At 54.0% G+C, this 16,413-nt stretch overlaps 4 gene segments (V, D, J or C); all 4 read right to left on the bottom strand.

Annotated features, from left to right (window-relative positions):
- Positions 1–1,555: 1,555 nt before the first annotated feature.
- LOC128824811 (immunoglobulin lambda variable 7-46-like) lies at positions 1,556–2,078 on the bottom strand. The segment is given in 2 exon segments: positions 1,556–1,881; positions 2,015–2,078. Coding segments are annotated over 2 exon segments (372 nt in total).
- A 6,679-nt stretch (positions 2,079–8,757) lies between these two features.
- On the bottom strand, positions 8,758–9,290 carry LOC128824810 (immunoglobulin lambda variable 5-37-like). The segment is given in 2 exon segments: positions 8,758–9,092; positions 9,197–9,290. Coding segments are annotated over 2 exon segments (384 nt in total).
- A 3,241-nt stretch (positions 9,291–12,531) lies between these two features.
- On the bottom strand, positions 12,532–13,068 carry LOC128824809 (immunoglobulin lambda variable 5-37-like). The segment is given in 2 exon segments: positions 12,532–12,881; positions 12,997–13,068. Coding segments are annotated over 2 exon segments (405 nt in total).
- Positions 13,069–15,458: 2,390 nt separating this feature from the next.
- On the bottom strand, positions 15,459–15,966 carry LOC128824808 (immunoglobulin lambda variable 5-52-like). The segment is given in 2 exon segments: positions 15,459–15,796; positions 15,885–15,966. Coding segments are annotated over 2 exon segments (387 nt in total).
- Between the last annotated feature and the right edge of the window lie 447 nt (positions 15,967–16,413).

Below are 16,413 nucleotides of genomic sequence, written 5' to 3'. Positions count from 1 at the left end.
AGTCCTCCTGTGGGGAAGTTCTCATTGGGGGAGAAGCCAAAATACCAACTTACAAACAAAACACAGAGTGGGAGAGCAGCAGCCCCTGCTCTGGGCTCAGCTACTAGCAGCTGGGACTAGACCAGAACTAGAATAAACTCCTCATCTGGAAATATTTCCCACTCATTGTGGTGTCTGATTGTTCCTGTCTGTGAACTCACAAACCCGCTCGCTCAGTTACCTATCTGGGATTGCTCTGGTAGGGATTTAGCCCTCTAATGGATTGTCTCATACATACCTGAGAGGTCAGGTAAGCCAAGCTCTGGCACAGGGACAGCCTCACCTCTGAGATCAGAGAACTGGCCCCGCTAAACCAAGCCAAAGGGCTCCCTACTGTTCTAGCTCTCCCGCATCCCAGAATGCACAGGGCCCCTAACTCAGTCTAACCCTCATAACAGAGTGACCCACCCCTGCTCCCCCTTCTTATAGTGCCTGGTTTCCCCAGTAACGAGCAATTAGCTCCAGCTGAATCCAGCCCCTGACTGGGCTCCCCAGCAATCGCTGCAGAGAAGCCAGACACCTGCTGAAGATTCCCTGCTCAGGGAGAGGGTTTTAACTCTCTCCAGGTATGGCCAGAGTTTCCCCCCCCACACAAGCCTCTCCACTGCCCCTAAAAAGGCCGATTGGATACAGGTCAATAGCTATCAAGACAGTCAGTGCACAGATGGGGTGGTTTGAGCTGATGCTGTCCAAGAGCTCCCTTAGAAGTGACTGGTCCCCATCGCTCACAACAATGGATCCAGCACTTTGTCGCTGGCTTCCCCACTTAAGGACACCTCCAAACCTCACTGAGTGCTGTCGGGGCGCGTGCCGATGATCTCTTCAGTACTGGGGCACAACTGTGCACAAAGCCACACGACTGCTGGGAGAGCCCCTGGGGGATGAGGAATTTCTCTGCACTCACATGTCTCGTGCGCCGCTCCGGGAGAATGTGGGAGATTCTGCAGAGAGGAGCATTGTCCTGTCACACAAACCAGCATGGGCCTGAGTCCTGTTTTCTAAATCCTAACTTGGCCAAATCAAACCACTGGAAGCCACATGTCTGACCAGGGGATCCTGTCCCTGAGATGCACTTCACCTCCTGGGACGGGGACACCTCTCTCTGTGGGGCAGGCTGGTGGGAGGAGTTGGCGAACCGACTGATGGACTCTCACAGGGAGAAAAGGACGTCACTCCCGAATGGAGACGGGGGACTAGTTTCACAGACTGGTTTGACTGGAGGGGAAGCTGGTCAATCCCAAACTAGGAGAGGAGGCCAAGTGCACAGCTCAATCTCTGCCCCTCCCCCAGGTCAGCGTGACGGAGCGGGGAGGGGAGGAGCTGTCTTTCCCCTACACACGCACCCCCCATGTACCCCCTTGCAGGGAGTGAGAGGCACAAACCCACTGAGGATCACTCAGGCTGCAGGGGGAAGTCTGAGGCCAAACTGCAGCCTGGGCAGGTCCCAGCAGGGCACAGACTGCAGAGCAGAGCAGAGGGGAGGCAGGTTTGGGTCTCAGTTCCCCATCTGAGTGTCTCACTGTGTAGCCTTAAAAGTCCCTCCTTGATAGTAGTGAGTGAGGCAGTAATAATCAGCCTCGTCCTCCGCCAGGGCCCCCTTGATGGTTAAATAGGCCGTGTCACCGGAGCTGGACCCAGAGAACCGCTCGGGGGTCCCTGACACTTTCACGTTAGCGTTGTAGATGAGGAGGCGAGGCACCCCACCCCCCCGCTGCTGGAACCAGTACGGGTAGATGCTGGTGATGTCAGATACGATGCTCACGCTACAGGAGAGTTTGACAGTCCCTTCAGGAGACACCAACAAGGAGGGCTCCTGCGTCACCACGTACTGGGAGCTGGTACCTGGAAAGCACAGTACAAACAAAGCCATGAGACCCGCCCTGCGGCGTGACACGTTTGTGTGAAATTCCCGAGAGGGAGGGGGAAGGTGAAACCCAGTCAAGGGCTGCCCTAGCGCCATGGGCCCCTCTCTCACCTGAGCAGTAAGTGAGCAGCGCAAGGAGCAGAGGGGCCCAGGCCATGGTGGGGAATCCAGACGAGCTCGGCTTCCTGAGGCAAACGGGTCTGTGGCTGGGACCCTCCGATACTCTCTTAAACCCCCAGCGCTGGAGAACGGCCCCTTCATGCAAATCTGCTCCCTGCTCACTGGCTGCTGCTCTGGGCATCTGCATCGCCCCAAGACAGGGCAGAGACATACAGGGGATCTTTCTTACATTTGCTGTGACTGTAAAGTACTGAACTATACGGGGGAAATATTAACAAACTCCCGGAATCTGCTGGATTAGGAGGAGCCCTTCCTGGCCCCCTCTCCCCCCAGCTTCAAAGCTATTCCCAGTCCCATGTTGGTACCCCGGGTTTGCTCACGAGTTTGTTTGTGATGCAATACGGAAGGGATGATCCTCACACTGCCTTCCCCTGAGCAGTACCTCCCTGAGCCCAGTGACGTGTTCAGCTCTGCTGAGGGTGACCATGTCCAAAGATGGGAAGCAGAGCTATAATGATCTGATTTGTCCATTCTCGGCTGCAGTCGGCCTGTCTCACTGGGATGATCCTGTTCTGTTCTCACCCTGGAGCCAGTTTGGATAATTCTGGGGCTCTCGCACGGGCTGCTGTGACATTCCACACACACACACAAAGCCAAACATGTATTAGACAGTCTAGACGACTTATTTCAAGGAAAACAGCAAAGAACAAATGATAAGTCTCCGGGAAAGAGCGCATGCACTCGAGAGCAAGCGAGTGTACACAACGCTACACTCTACAACGCTACGTTGGAACTGGAACACAAAAGGGCTGCTGATGCACGGCTGCCATGGCAACAGCAGGGAGTCCATATTTAATGGTGCAAAGCCCAGAGAACAGACTGATGATGTCTGTGTTCAGTTACATGGGCACATGCGACGCATCAGTCTTCTGTGCCTTGCTCTGCTGTAGTGTGTGTCCTTCTGCCCCGGTGTGGGCTGCATCTCCCTTCCCCCAGCCCTCGGCTCAGACCAGCATGGCTTGTGGGCCTGACCCAGTGACGTGTGGAACATCTCCAGTTCTCACTGGCTTCAGGTGGGAGACGAGGGTGTTTGGCCCTCCAGGAGACCCTCAGCATCGCACAGGTTTGGACCGTACGTCGGTAGACAGGTTTCATTTAGTGGAGTCCCTCAGAGCACTCGGACATTTATTAGCAGCCCACTTGGCCAGAAGCTGACCGTGGTGTGTGGCACATCTGTGCACTATTGGAGCCCCTGTGCGAAGCCCTGGCATGACTGGTTCTCTGCCAGAGTGAGGCTGCATGTGCAGATGGGCCTGAGCCTGAACCAGAATATCGGATCCAGTGCTTCATTTGTAAGGAGAGACGAGCTGGGGCTCAAGCCATTTTTTACTTTCATAACTGACGTGGTAAGTCCAGAGGCCCCGGGGCTTTGAACTGCCGAGCCCAGAGGCCCCGGGGCTATGAACTGCCGAGCCCAGAGGCCCCGGGGCTATGAACTGCCAAGCCCAGAGATGCCGGGGCTCAGCCCTGGCAAGACCTGGCACAAATTAAGCACCTATCAGATCTGATCCCACCATAGAGCACGCTAGCAGAGTTTGGATGTCTGTGATTCCAGTTCCAAGCTCCCTGGCTCCAGCCTGTCTCTCCCTCTGCAACCTGCCTGGTGAGAACCTCCACCCTTCTCTCAGGCACTGTGGTGAGGCAGGGAATGGGGGTTGTGGTGAGGAGCAGGGGAAGCTGAATGGTCTCTGTGTCAGTGTCAGTGGCAGGACAGCAGGAAGCACAGAAGCGGAGTAGTGGGACAGGTTGTTCTGGGAGTCAGGGGCTGAGGGGCAGTCAGAGCTCTTCTAAAGGGAGCGAAGGACAAAATCGGAAGGTGTCGCCTCAAATACGCAACGAGGCTGAAGTTGGTTCGTTATTCCCGATTTCTTATTCCAAGGCACACTTCTTTCCACTATTGTCCCAACACCCACCGAGCTCGCAGCCCCGTTAACAAAGCGCCACTCCACCATATGGATGTTTGGAGTAGCAGGGGGCTGTGCCAGGATTACAACCCATATAAAGTTCCTGTGGCCAGGCAGACAACTCCGAATTATGGAGGAATTCCAGGCCATGAAGAAACTTCCCTTCTGAGCCAAACAGAGTCTTATTCAGTATGTCCTCACAGCGTTTGGACAGACTCAGGAGAGTGGAACTCACGCTAATGCTTTAAAACCAGCTGTATACACAGCGCTTTGAAGTTGCAGCTTGGGCTAGGGCTCAAAAATAGCGAGTGGGATAGAGGGGAAAGGTTGTGTCGGCGAGTGGCCTCCTCTTTAGCCTTTTCCCCTCCTGCACACAGCATCCACTGAGCACTTAGTTATCCTGACAAACAGATAAAGCCCAGTTTGACCCAGGCCTCCAGCTCCAGGGGAGAAGGAACGTGGCTGCTGTTCTCCGTCGGCTTCAGGAGGATAAAGCATACACGAGCCCCATCCAGTGGAGTCAGACCGAAATCACCCCTCTTGCTCACCGCGGTGTCCTGCTCTCTCAGTTTGCGCAAGTCATTAGGTCACATGGTCTCCCATGGGGGCAGCCCAGCTGCAGAGAAATAACTGACTTGGGTTTCCAGGTGCCAGAGCTAGAGTCACAGTCACAGGTTTTTGCAGCTTAGAGCGAATGGAGAGTTACCGGGGACAGAAACGCGGCTCTGTCCCCACCACTGACTTGCAGTGACCTCTCCCTGCATAGATTAGCTCTGGGGCAGAATGGTTTGGTCTTTGCTGTGGCTGACAGGGGATTTCAGCTCCCAGTTTGCCTTGGAAAGAGAACTGTGCATTGCATCCCAAGGGAGCCCCTCCTCTACAGCCACCCTGCAGAATGCAGCCAAGACGCTAGTGTTGGCTGTGCCACGACCAGATGCTCCTGCAGCTGCCGGCCGGGCAGGACTGTCTGAGCCAGGCTCTGTAATTTCCCCTTTTGCATTGCTGTGAAGTGGTGCAAAGAACAGATTTGCAGGGGTCTCTCTGCAGAGACAAGTGACACAACACAATGAGAGGCTCAGATGCCATGGGGACGGGTTCCATAAGAGAATTTCTAGACAGTGAGAGAGACACCACAGGCCCTAACTGCCGCTCTGCTCTCTGCAGGACCATCAGAGATCCCACAGCAATTGCATCACAGCAGAAGGTTGCCCCAGTGTCCTTAGCGAAAATTTGTCTCCCCCAACCCCCAACTAATGGGGCTGTGTCACTTTCCATATTCACCCCCTCCCCCAGAGCTGGCTGCATTTCATGAACATTGTCTAAGGACATATCTTTTGCAAGGATCTCTTGGGGTGAGAGGTGCTATATTATTAAAGGGGTCCAAAAAATTCGATCGCGATAAATGTGGGGTTGCAGTATAGCGGGATTACAAAAATTTACCATTTCAAGCCGGTCAATTTCTCTTGGGCAGAAAACAACTTGGGTTTGCGAACTGCCCATAACAGTAACTGAAAGGGTGCAGCTCCAGCAGTGGGGCTCTCAGCCATGTAGCGAGAGAGGAAAACACTTGGGGAGAGCAGGGGAGACGTGCAAGGGGCAGAGGAAGAATGAGGAGCAGCTGGGGAGGAGAAGGGCTCTTCTCGCCAAAAGGAGAAGCGGGAGTAGGGGGGAAGAGGCTTCAGCGGCACTGGCCGCCTGTTTTTTTTGTTTGGTGCAGCCGGAGCCACCTTATGATTGCGTTATATCCAAATTTGCATTATCGCGGGGCACGTTATAGCGGGGTTTCACTGTATCTCTACACATTGCCAGTGCTCCAAGCCTCATTGGGCCTGCTCTCCAATGCGCTTTCTGATATGGTTTGCCTTCTCACTTGTCTTTTGGGTTTATGCCAGGCTTGGAGCACTCCACAGAAACTGTCTAACTTCATCCCAGGCTCCTAACGATCCCCAGAGCCGCACCTCATTACAACACATGCTGGGAGGGTCAATAGTGTCCCCTGGCTGGCAGAAGTAGTGGCTCATGTGACTAGAGTCACCCATCGGAGTATCCTGCCTGCTCCACCTTTCACCAGGGACCCTGACAACAAAGTCACTGGATGTGCTTTTCCTTTGGCCAGTCCCAGACTCACGGCAGAGTGGCAATGCAGGATATTGGCCTTCACACCTGACTTAACTTTGAACAGTCAGAGCCTAATGCTGCTTAATTACACAGCTGAAATGACACCCCGTTATACAAAACTGGCAATTCTTTAATGATTATCGTTATTATTATTATTTGTATTACAGCAGCGACATGCTCCTGCCAAGGTTCCCAGACCCCCTGCCTCACTGCCCCTGCTCACCAACCACCCTCTCAACTCCCACCTAGGGTTACCATTCGTCCGGATTTACCCGGACATGTCCTCCTTTTTGTTCTAAAAATAGCGTCCGGGGGGAATTTGTAAAACACTCAAAATGTCCGGGATTCCCCCCCTCCCCCGGCAGAGCAGAGCGAGCAGCTGGGAGGGCTGCAGGAAAGTCCCGGGCTGGACTCTGGAGCAGCTGGAGAGGAGCCGGATCCGCCCTGCATTCTGAGCCGGCAGCTCTCCCCTGCAGCCCGGTCCGGCAGCACTGTGCAGGGCCAGGGACCGGGTTTTGTTGTGCTGGGGAGCACAGCCATGTGTCCGGCTCGGCTCGCACAGAGCCCAACACCCTGTTCTGAGCAGCAGGGTAAGGGGGCCAGGGAGGTTCTGGAGGGGGCAGTCAAGAAACGGGGGGGGGGCTTTTTGGTGGAGTGGAGAAAGTTTTGGGCAGTCAGGGTACAGGTAGGGGGTAGGGTCCTGGGGGGCAGTTGGGGGGGGTCTTAGGAGGGGGCAGTTAGGGGACAAGGAACAGGGAGTCTTAGGTAGGGGGTGGGGTTCTGGAGGGCAGTTAGGAGCAGGGGTCCCAGGAGGGGGCAGTCAGGGGACAAGGAGCGGGGGGGTGGGGAGCTGGGAGTTCTGGGGGGGGGGGCTGTCAGGGGGCAGGAGTGGGGAGAGGGATCGGAGCAGTCAGGGGACAGGGAGCAGAGGGGTTTAGATGGGTTGGGAGTTCTGGGGGGGGGCTGTCAGGGGGTGGGGAGTGGTTGGATGGGGCGTGGGAGTCCCAGGGGTCTGTCTGGGGGTGGGGGTGTGGATAAGGGTTGGGGCAGTCAGGGGACAAGAGGCAGGGAGGCTTAGATAGGGAGTGGAGTCCTGGGGGGCAGTTAGGGGCAGGGGTCCCAGGAGGGGGCAGTCAGGGGACAAGGAACGGGGGGAGGGTTGGGGGTTCTGGGGGGGCGGGAAGTGGGAGGGGCAGGGGCGGGGCTAGGGCGGGGCTCCTCCCGTCCTCTTTTTTGCTTGCTGAAATATGGTAACCCTACTCCCACCAAACTCGCCCCCATCAGCTGACTTCTCTCTGCTGAGCAAATGCAGGTTCATCCCCACAGACAGGCCATGTGGACTCTAGATCAAAGCAGCTCAGACCCTGCTCCAGGAGGGGATTTCCCTTTTCCAATTTAACACCCACAATGCAGCCTGCAAAACTCTATTCACCCTCTTCCCTGGAGTGAGCAATTCACAGGGCTGAGATGCAGTGTGTCCCCTCCCCCGCACCCCAAACGTGCTCCAGACTCCGTGGCCAGGCCAGCAGGGGGCACTCAGTGCTGGGGGGACGTGCTCAGCACTGGATTCTATGTGCAGAGGCCAGGATACAGATCATTGAGTTCCAGTTCATCAACCTGTCCTGACTCCTGTTTCCTGCCCCATGTCACCCTATTCGTTTTAGGGAGCAAAAGGCTTTGGGGCTCACATTGCAGGGATGAGGGGAGAGTGGAGCTGCCCAGCCAAGTGCTCACGTGCAAACCGTCGCTACCAGGAGGGTGTGAGCAGCCCCGTGATACCATTCAGATAACGGATTTACCCAGAATTCCACACGGATGGATCTGGACTTAGGTTGCACCCACCGCCCATCACACACACACATGGCCAAGACTCCTCTCCACTGTCCTCCACTGCCTTGGATTTTTGCTATTTCCAACTGGTATAAAGAGCCCTTGGTTGGAGTTATTCTCTCAGTGTCTCCTGCTGTCGGTACTCTAGGGATATTGGGCTATTCCCTGCTGACGCATTCATTGGATGAGATGGATGACGCTGGATTTAGTCTCTGGTGGAGACAGGAACACAGAATAGCGGCCATCTTGGATCAGGCCCCTCTGGGCCCTCAGGATAGTACGGAATCCAAGTGACTGGGTTCACTCTGTGTGAGATTGGGCTATTCAGAACCTGGCTACCAAACCCTTCCTGTCACTAACGGGCTGACTGGCACCAGACCTCCACCCACACATGTAATTTCACAACTCTCCTGTGGCAGGTATCAGCTTCAGACACGCCTGGGTCACTTCTAGAAGTGCAGGGGGTGGAGGAGCAGATGGGAACATGTGGCCTGTGTAGTAGGAGATGGGGAGGGTGTAGAGAACATGACAGTCCTCAGCCTGCCATGGATGCTGGAACAACCCCTCAGTGCTGAGGATCCCAGAGCTCCCAATCTGTGGGCAATCCCCCACCCCCATGCAGTGCCAGGAGATCAGTCTAGGGGGAGAGGGATCTAGTGTGAGGGAAAAGCAATCCCTGAAACAAATGCCGGGTACAACACAGCCAAGGGAGCCTCTCTCTGGCTACATCTGTGCCCCACTAGTGTCAAAGCTCTTCCTCAGAGTCTCGCTCGGTGTTGGGCAGTGAAATGTGAAAGATTTTTGTCTCGGTTCCCTCTCTGATTACACCACTGTGAGCATCTCAGCGTTGTCGTCCCAAGTCGCACAGTAATAATCAGCGTCATCCTCGGCTTGGAGCCCAGAGATGGTTAAGTAGCCAACACTGCCGGAGGCAGAGCCAGAGAACCGGTCCGGGACCCCAGAGCCCCTGCCTGTGCTAGAATCACTGTAATAATAGAGCAGGTATCTGGGAGGATTCCCGGGGGTCTGTTGGTACCACCTCACTCCATAGCTACTGATGTCGTATCCTCCACTGACGCTGCACGAGAGTTTCACTGTCTGCCCTGGAGACGCTGACATTGAGGGAGGCTGCGTCACCACATGCTGGGCACAAGAACCTGCCAGAGACAAAACTCAGATCTGTTAATGCTGCACGGCTTGTGCTAAACCCCCAATTAGCTCATTTACCTGCCCCCCAAAAGTCATCCTGGTGGGGAATTACCTGCCAGGAACAGCCCCAGGAGACAGAGAGGCAGAGCGCACAGGGCCATGGCGCAGGGAGGAGATGGACAGAGGGAGAGAAGGAGCCAACCCTGACCTTGGGTTTCAATTGGTTCCTGCCTTTGTGAAATCCTGTAGCAGCTTTTAAGCTGTAAGGGGCAGGCCAATGCAAATGAGCCCTGGGGGCCAGGCTGGGGAAAGCTAGAATGCAAATGAGCTGTGGTGTTCTCTGACCTGGCCTACTGCTCAGAGACATCTTGTCATCATTATTTAGCACATTTGACTTTTTCTGCCAATTAATCACTCTGCTGGCCCTTATTTTCCCAGCAGTAAGAGGATTTGCATGGGAGAAAAGGGAAAAGCTGAACTATGGAATTGTCTTCCAAAGCTCAACCCAGGTGTGTACTAAAGAACCCAACCGACCCGAGAAAACCCATGTTGAGCCCTAGTCCAGCCTGCAGCTCTGACAGAGAATTTCATCACTTCTCCCTCAACTAGTTTTTGAGGTCTTGGCCACCAGACTAATACAATCGCCCCATCTAGTGATCGGAAACAGTATTTTCTTTCCCTTCTTCACTGCACTTTCCTGTTTGTGCACCTGGCCCATTTGTGCATTGATCGGCCTGCACAAGTTTACCTTCCTCAGACCACAGAGGTTCCCCAGGGAGAGTCCAGCTGTTGAGATGTAAGTGACTTAGTTCCTGCTGCCTTGTGCTTAGTATTGGATACAAATTAGATAACGTGCTTCACAGAACTTCTGATTTTGTTTTCTCAATGGCCAGATTAAAGTGGACTCAGTCCAGTTTCTGTGTGTGCTCACTAGCTTTGTGCATGATCTCTGCAGACCCAGTTTTCATAATATTTGGACATACGTGAGAAAATCCAATCACTTGTGTGTGTAAGTGACAGTGTTCAAAAATATGAGTCCAAATGATGGTGCGTGATACATTGCATGTGCACAAACAAAGGCCTCACAGGGAAAAGTGGCCCTTTTCATGTTTTGTTTCAGCAGAAAATCGTAGGGGATGGGCAAAGAAAGGGCAGGCAGGAAATATAATTCTACACATACTAAAGTATTATTAGTTTTGTTCACACAGTGCTGCTGGTGTACCTGACATCACACAATAGTGATATCTGTCAAACAAAGAACACAGCCCTGCCCCAGACAGGCGACAGCCGGGAGGCACGAGGCAGTGCAAGAGAGCAAAGGTGAAACAGGACAAACACACGGTGCTGGGTGGGTTTTACAGCTGGAATGTTTCACTGAAGCCGTGGGTTGTCGGCAGCTGTATGAAGGACAAGGAAGGTGCTTGACGAACACAAATGGGGAACTGGCTGATCCCAGTGTAAGGTGAAGTATGAAGGAAACAAAGGACAACATCCCTGAGCTCTCTCAGCCTCCCCGCTCCACTCGAGCCTCTGTCCCTTCCAGCCCCAGTTCTCTCAACCCTCTACATGTTTTTGCCCCAGCTAAATCCCCCTCTGTTCAGCCCACTCTCCCCAGCAGTAAGCTCTCTTGAGGTATTGTGCTCTACAGCCACCTATAGGGAGGCCAGGATACAAATCACTGTCCTGGATTCCTCTTTCTGCTCCAGTGTCATCCCATCCGCGTTCGGGAGGAAAAGGCTTTGGGGCTCACATTCCAGGGAGGAGAGGAGAATGGAGCTGTCCAGGGAAGTGCTCATGTTGAAACCTCCTCAGGCTTTGAAGCTGGGGGTTAAAACTGTCATAAGGAAATGAAGGTCTCCGTAGGTCCAAAGGGTTTCTGCTTCCCAATCATACCGTTAATATAGTGGATTTACACAGAATTCCTCATGACTGGATCTGGATTGAGGCTGCCCCCACCCACCTCAAACACAGGCATGGCCAAGACTCCTCTCCCCTCGTCCCCGTTGCCTTGAATATTTAGCTTGTTCCAGGATTTTGAAAGAGCCCTTGGATGCAATTATTGTCTCATAGTCTCTTGCTGTCGGTACTTTAGGGATATTGGGCCCTTCACAGCTGGCAGGTTTGCTGGATGAGATGGATCGTGCTGGATTTAGGCTTGGTCTAAAGTACCAATTTACGTCGGTATAACTACTTCACTCCAGCTAGAAAAACCCCACATTAGAGTTGGACAAGATGCAGAGAAGGGCAACAAAAAATGCCGAGGGGTATGGAACAGCTTCCGCACGGAGACTGGGACTGTTCAGCTTCAAAGAGAGATGACTAAGGGGAGATCTGACAGAGATCAATAAAACCAGGAATGATGTGGAGAAAGTGAATAAGGAAATGTTATTTACCCCTTCACATAATACAAGAACCACGGGTCACCCAATGAAATTAATAGACAGCAGGTTTAAAACAAACACAAGGAAATATTTCTTCACACAACGCACAGTCAACCTGTAGAACTGGTTGCCAAGGGATGTTGTGAAGGCCAAAAGGATAATTGGGTTCAAACAAGAAATTAGATCAGTTCATGGAGGCTAGGCCCATCAATGCCTATTAGCTAAGACAGACAGGGATGCCACCCCATGATCTGTGTGACCCTAAACCTCTGACTGCCAGAACCTGAATCTGGATGACAGGGGAGAGATCGCTCCATATTTGTCCTGTTCTGTTCATTTCCCGTTAAACATCTGGCACTGGCCACTGTCAGAAGACAGGATCCTGGGCTCAATGACCTTATGCTCTTATTTAAAATAACAAGACATTCATTAATAATAGTTATTAAAATGTCCTTTGTTTACTTGCCGAAGCTTGGATTATAGTTATAACGAGTTCTGTAACATGGGGAGTGTGGGGAGAGCTGTATAGACAGGGCACCAGGTTTCTGGGAGGCTATGAGAGGAGATCGCTGAGGTGTAGGGGCATTTTTAAATTCTCTTCTCCATGGGTTGTGGGTCCTTGCGGTGATTTGCGATGATTTAGCTGTCATTTCATAGCACCCGCGGGTGCACTAAATTGTAGCAACATGCGAAAGATTCCCTTCCCCCACTGCACTCCCCACTGCACTCTCAGCTCTTTACAGAAAGCGTATCTGAGTTACAACTCACATAGCCCCAGCACTTCAAACCAATCTGGGTCACCATCTACCAGCCCCTCACTCAACAGGGTTTGCAAGAGAAGGGGCAATGTGGAGATCAGTGTGAAGCAGGCCCCAGGGCAGGGCAGGCAGACAGTGCCTGGGTGCAGGGGACAGTGACTCCTCAAGGAATGATCAAAGGCATCTCTCTCTGTTTGTCAGCGAGTCTCTCCCTCTATTGTCTGACGGTGTCTCTAGGGAGTTCATGGTCTGACCCTCACGTGGGCACAGGCAGACAGGCTGTGATGCAGAGTTTTGATCTCAGTTCTCTATCTCACTGTATCACTGTGATAAGTTTTACTACTGCCATCCCATGTGGCACAGTAATAATCAGCCTCATCCTCTGCTTGGACCCCAGAGATGACTAAATTCCAGAGGTTGTTGGAGGTGTCAGGGGAGACGGTGAATCGCGCTGGGATCCCTGTGCCCCTGCCCTGGTCACTGCTAGTGTAATAGTGGTACACAAACCACGGGGCACTGCCCGGCTTCTGCTGGAGCCATCCCACCCTGTAGCTGGCAATGCTGTATCCTGAGGACATGGTGCAGGCCAGTCTCACATTCTCTCTGGGGGACACGGACACCGAGGGCGTCTGAGTCAGCACAGGCTGCGAGCTGGAACCTGGAACGAGATAGGAAAGAACTGAAATGTGGCTCTGCCTGTGTGAAACCTGTGAGAGAACTGAGCCGCTGCCAGCATCTCAGAGCAGAGAATCAGGGGCAACTTTCTACCCTACCCGAGCAGTACGTGAGCAGCGTGAGGAGCAGAGGGGCCCAGGCCATGATGGGCATCCAGACGAGCTCGGCTTCCTGAGGCAAACGGGTCTGTGGCTGGGACCCTCCGATTCTCTCTTAAACCCCCAGAGCTGGAGAACGGTCCCTCCATGCAAATCAGCTTCCTGCTCACTGGCTTATAAATGCACCACAGCCCATGGGAGAAAGACAGAGACTCCATAAGTTGAAGCAATTCTCAAAGGACTTATAAAAAAGTCCAATTACCCCGCTGAGATTGTCAGGGTCTCCAGGTAGGAGACAGTCTCCAACTCTCCCTCATTGCCCCATCCAACCCACACAAAACCCTGAAACTAAAGTCATCTCCCTGCCTCCCATCCTGACACTACCTCCCTCTTGGTATCCTTCTTCTCTGCTTCTTCAAGTGTAATCTGCATGTTCTTGCCCACAAAGCCCTACAGAACTTCTCACAGCCTCAATATCTGCCCTAGTCCCAGCAGCTCGATTCTGCCAGTGGTACTGGCCTTGGTGACCCCTCTATCCACTCCTCTCACAACCGTTTCTGTGTTGCCTTCCAAGTTCCCCCTATGCAGGGAATGCCCTGGCAATTCTGGGCTGCCAAGCCATCCACTCGCCTCACTCCAGCCCCTCCTGGAGACCCGCTCCTTCCACAGAATGACCCCCCGGACTGAACCAACCCCCATTGTCTATCCATTTACAAAACCTTTAAACCAGACTCTGCGCTGGCTGCCCATTGGTTTCTGAGCAGAGTCTAAGCTGTTGGTTCACCATAAGGGCCCCGTTCCCCCTTTCAGTCTCTTCACCCCCCTTCCCCATCCAAGGGCCGTGTTAACCATATTCTCTGCTAGCACCTCTGTGGCTCTGTGCCACCTCGCCTGGGCTGCCCTCAGCACGCAGCGGGAGAAAAGGCTGCTGCTTCACCTTGCTTAATAAACTGCTCCACCTAGCCGCAGGAGAAGTCACTGCCTCTGGCTTCCTCGCCTCTTTGCCTTGTGGGGAACCCCAAAGTGCGTAAGATCCCCTCTCACTGGGGTGGGGGCCTGTTTCCCATAGATCAGTGGCTCTCCTAGGATCAGGGCAGAGATCTGTGCACTCTGACCCTTCCTAGGGGTATGAGAGAAAGTGAAATACCAGAGGAAGCTGCTGCGAGACCAACCTTTTAACACACAGAGCAGGGGGCTGCCCCACAGGCCAGCTGCCTCCAGTGCGGTTTCACCCAGCCCCTTCCCCTCCTCGGGAACACTGGCTATGGCGCAAATCCTGTCCTGGGTCCTGCTGCTGGGGATGGGGCAATCTTTAGCCTTTCCTCCCCGACAGTGCTGTTCCCAGAGGGAAGAGGTGGTGACCAAGGGCAGAGGGGCCCTGGGGTGTTTTGCAGAGGGGAGATGTCTGAGGGCTACAGGAGGGGAACCCTCGACTGCTCCTGATGTTTGAGTAAGTCCATGTTTTTCCACACCAAGCTGCTTTCGGGTTCTCCCATCACGGCCGCTGGGGCTCTGGGATTGCTGAGCAGTTTGCAGCTGGGCTAGGGACGTAACCACAGGCCTCCATTGCTCACAGGCTGCCCGCCCCACTGAGCAGGAACAGCCCTTATTTCTTTTAGCAAAGCTGTTACCATTGTTTTCACTCCGTCCACCAAGAACCATTATCTTTGCTCCCCCTCAAGCATCACAGGGGTCCCATTCCCCAGCACACAGGAACCGGTCCATAGCGGTCATCTTCCGTTTCTTGGCATTTCAGAGCAATGTTCCCCTCTAGGGACGGGGGGAGGTACTGCGCTGGGACTCAGCGCGTGGGTAATGTAATAGAAGCTTTAGGACTTGGGGACTAAGACTCGGGCGATTGTTCTCATGCTCGGGAATGGGGCAGACGTTGATTTCTGCCTCTGTTTGGCTGTAATGTTCTGACACTGCACTGGCATGGCCCAGCACACACACTCATGCTGTCCACCTGGCCGTCTGTCGCCTACCTCTCTCTCTTCATTTGCCTTTGTCTCCTTCTCAGGAGGGGACAGAGCGAATTTCCTCACTCTGTGGCATTATCCTCTTTACAGGTACAGTGCCTTTGTGATCAGGGACCCTTTCACTGCAAGGGCAGGGGCCAATCTTTTGGGAGCTGCACTTGGCACCATCAGCAGCGGCTCCTTCGGCTCTGCTTCTCCCTGCTGCTGCGTTATTGGAAAAACAGACCAGCCCTTCCTCAGCGCTGTGCTCCAGGGCGCTGCAGGGGTGAAATCAAGGCAGAACCTGCCAGGAGGCCATTCTGCAGATCTCATGGAGGCAAAGGCCTGTGCAGTTCCTTCACAGCCAGCTCCCCGCCACACTGCGCCTGAGGCCCACGGGCAAATCCAGCCTCTGCTGCCTTCTTGAGAGGAGGCCGAGGGGTCTCACACACAGAACGAGCCCAGTGAGGATCCGTGGTGCTCGGAGGATTCAGTCTCAGTTCCCTATCTGCCTGTCACACTGTGACCCACAGCAGCACTCAATGTGAGACAGTAATAATCCGCCTCGTCCTCTGCTTGGGCCCCGGTGAGGATTAAATGGCAGGTGTTAGTGGAGGCGTCTTTGGAAGCTGAGAATCGGTCAGAGACCCCAGACCCCAGCCCCTTGGCAGATTCGTCTTTGTAGTAGAGCAGGTATCTCGGAGGGTTCCCTGCTCTCTGCTGCAGCCAGCTTATGTAGTAGCCACTGATGCTGGTCCCATGGCTCATGGCGCAGGAGAGTCTGACAGTGGCTCCTGGGGACACAGTCTCCGAGGCCGGCTGAGTAAATAGGCCACCGGCAGCTGTGAGAAACAAACAGACATATTAGAAGTGACCACAGCCAAATCCATGCTGTACTCTGTGTGTGCCCTGAATTCCTAGCGTCATCACCTGCCAGGGACAGCCCCAGGAGGCAGAGAGCCAGAGCACATTGGGCCATGGCGCCAGGAGGAGATGGAGAGAGAAGAGAAAGAGCTCGACTCAGTAGCAGGGCTTCTGCTGGTTTGCAGCCCAGTGCTGACTTCGTAACCCCCCCGGTGGCTGCTTTAGAGCCTGTAGCTGTGGGGCAGGGGCAACCCACTATGTAAATGAGCCCTGCAGACCACGGCAGGGTCAGTGTGGCCTGAAATTATTAAACGAGGCAGAGTGAAGGAAACTCGAGGGGTCAGTCAGACCTCAGGGCCAGGCAGTTAGAGCAGCAGCCCACCATTGTGAGTGGTCAGGCTGAGGCAGCGCGGCCAGGGAACGAAGCCAGGCCTGGCTGCAACGCCCCAGCATCCAAATAATCCCTGAGATCCCCCGGGAGAGTCAGACACAGAGCACGGAGCCTTGAAGCGGCAAAGGGCCGTTTCTGACCCGGTGAGTGGGGTCGAGGAGGGTGGGGGAGCCTGTGTTTCATCTGACATCTTAGCTGCTCTTT

The sequence above is a fragment of the Malaclemys terrapin genome, chromosome 16 (genome assembly GCF_027887155.1).
Source record: "Malaclemys terrapin pileata isolate rMalTer1 chromosome 16, rMalTer1.hap1, whole genome shotgun sequence".
NCBI classification, from domain to species: domain Eukaryota; kingdom Metazoa; phylum Chordata; order Testudines; family Emydidae; genus Malaclemys; species Malaclemys terrapin.
The sequence above is the reverse complement of the archived record's forward strand: the minus strand, read 5'-3'. Positions and strand labels throughout refer to the sequence as shown.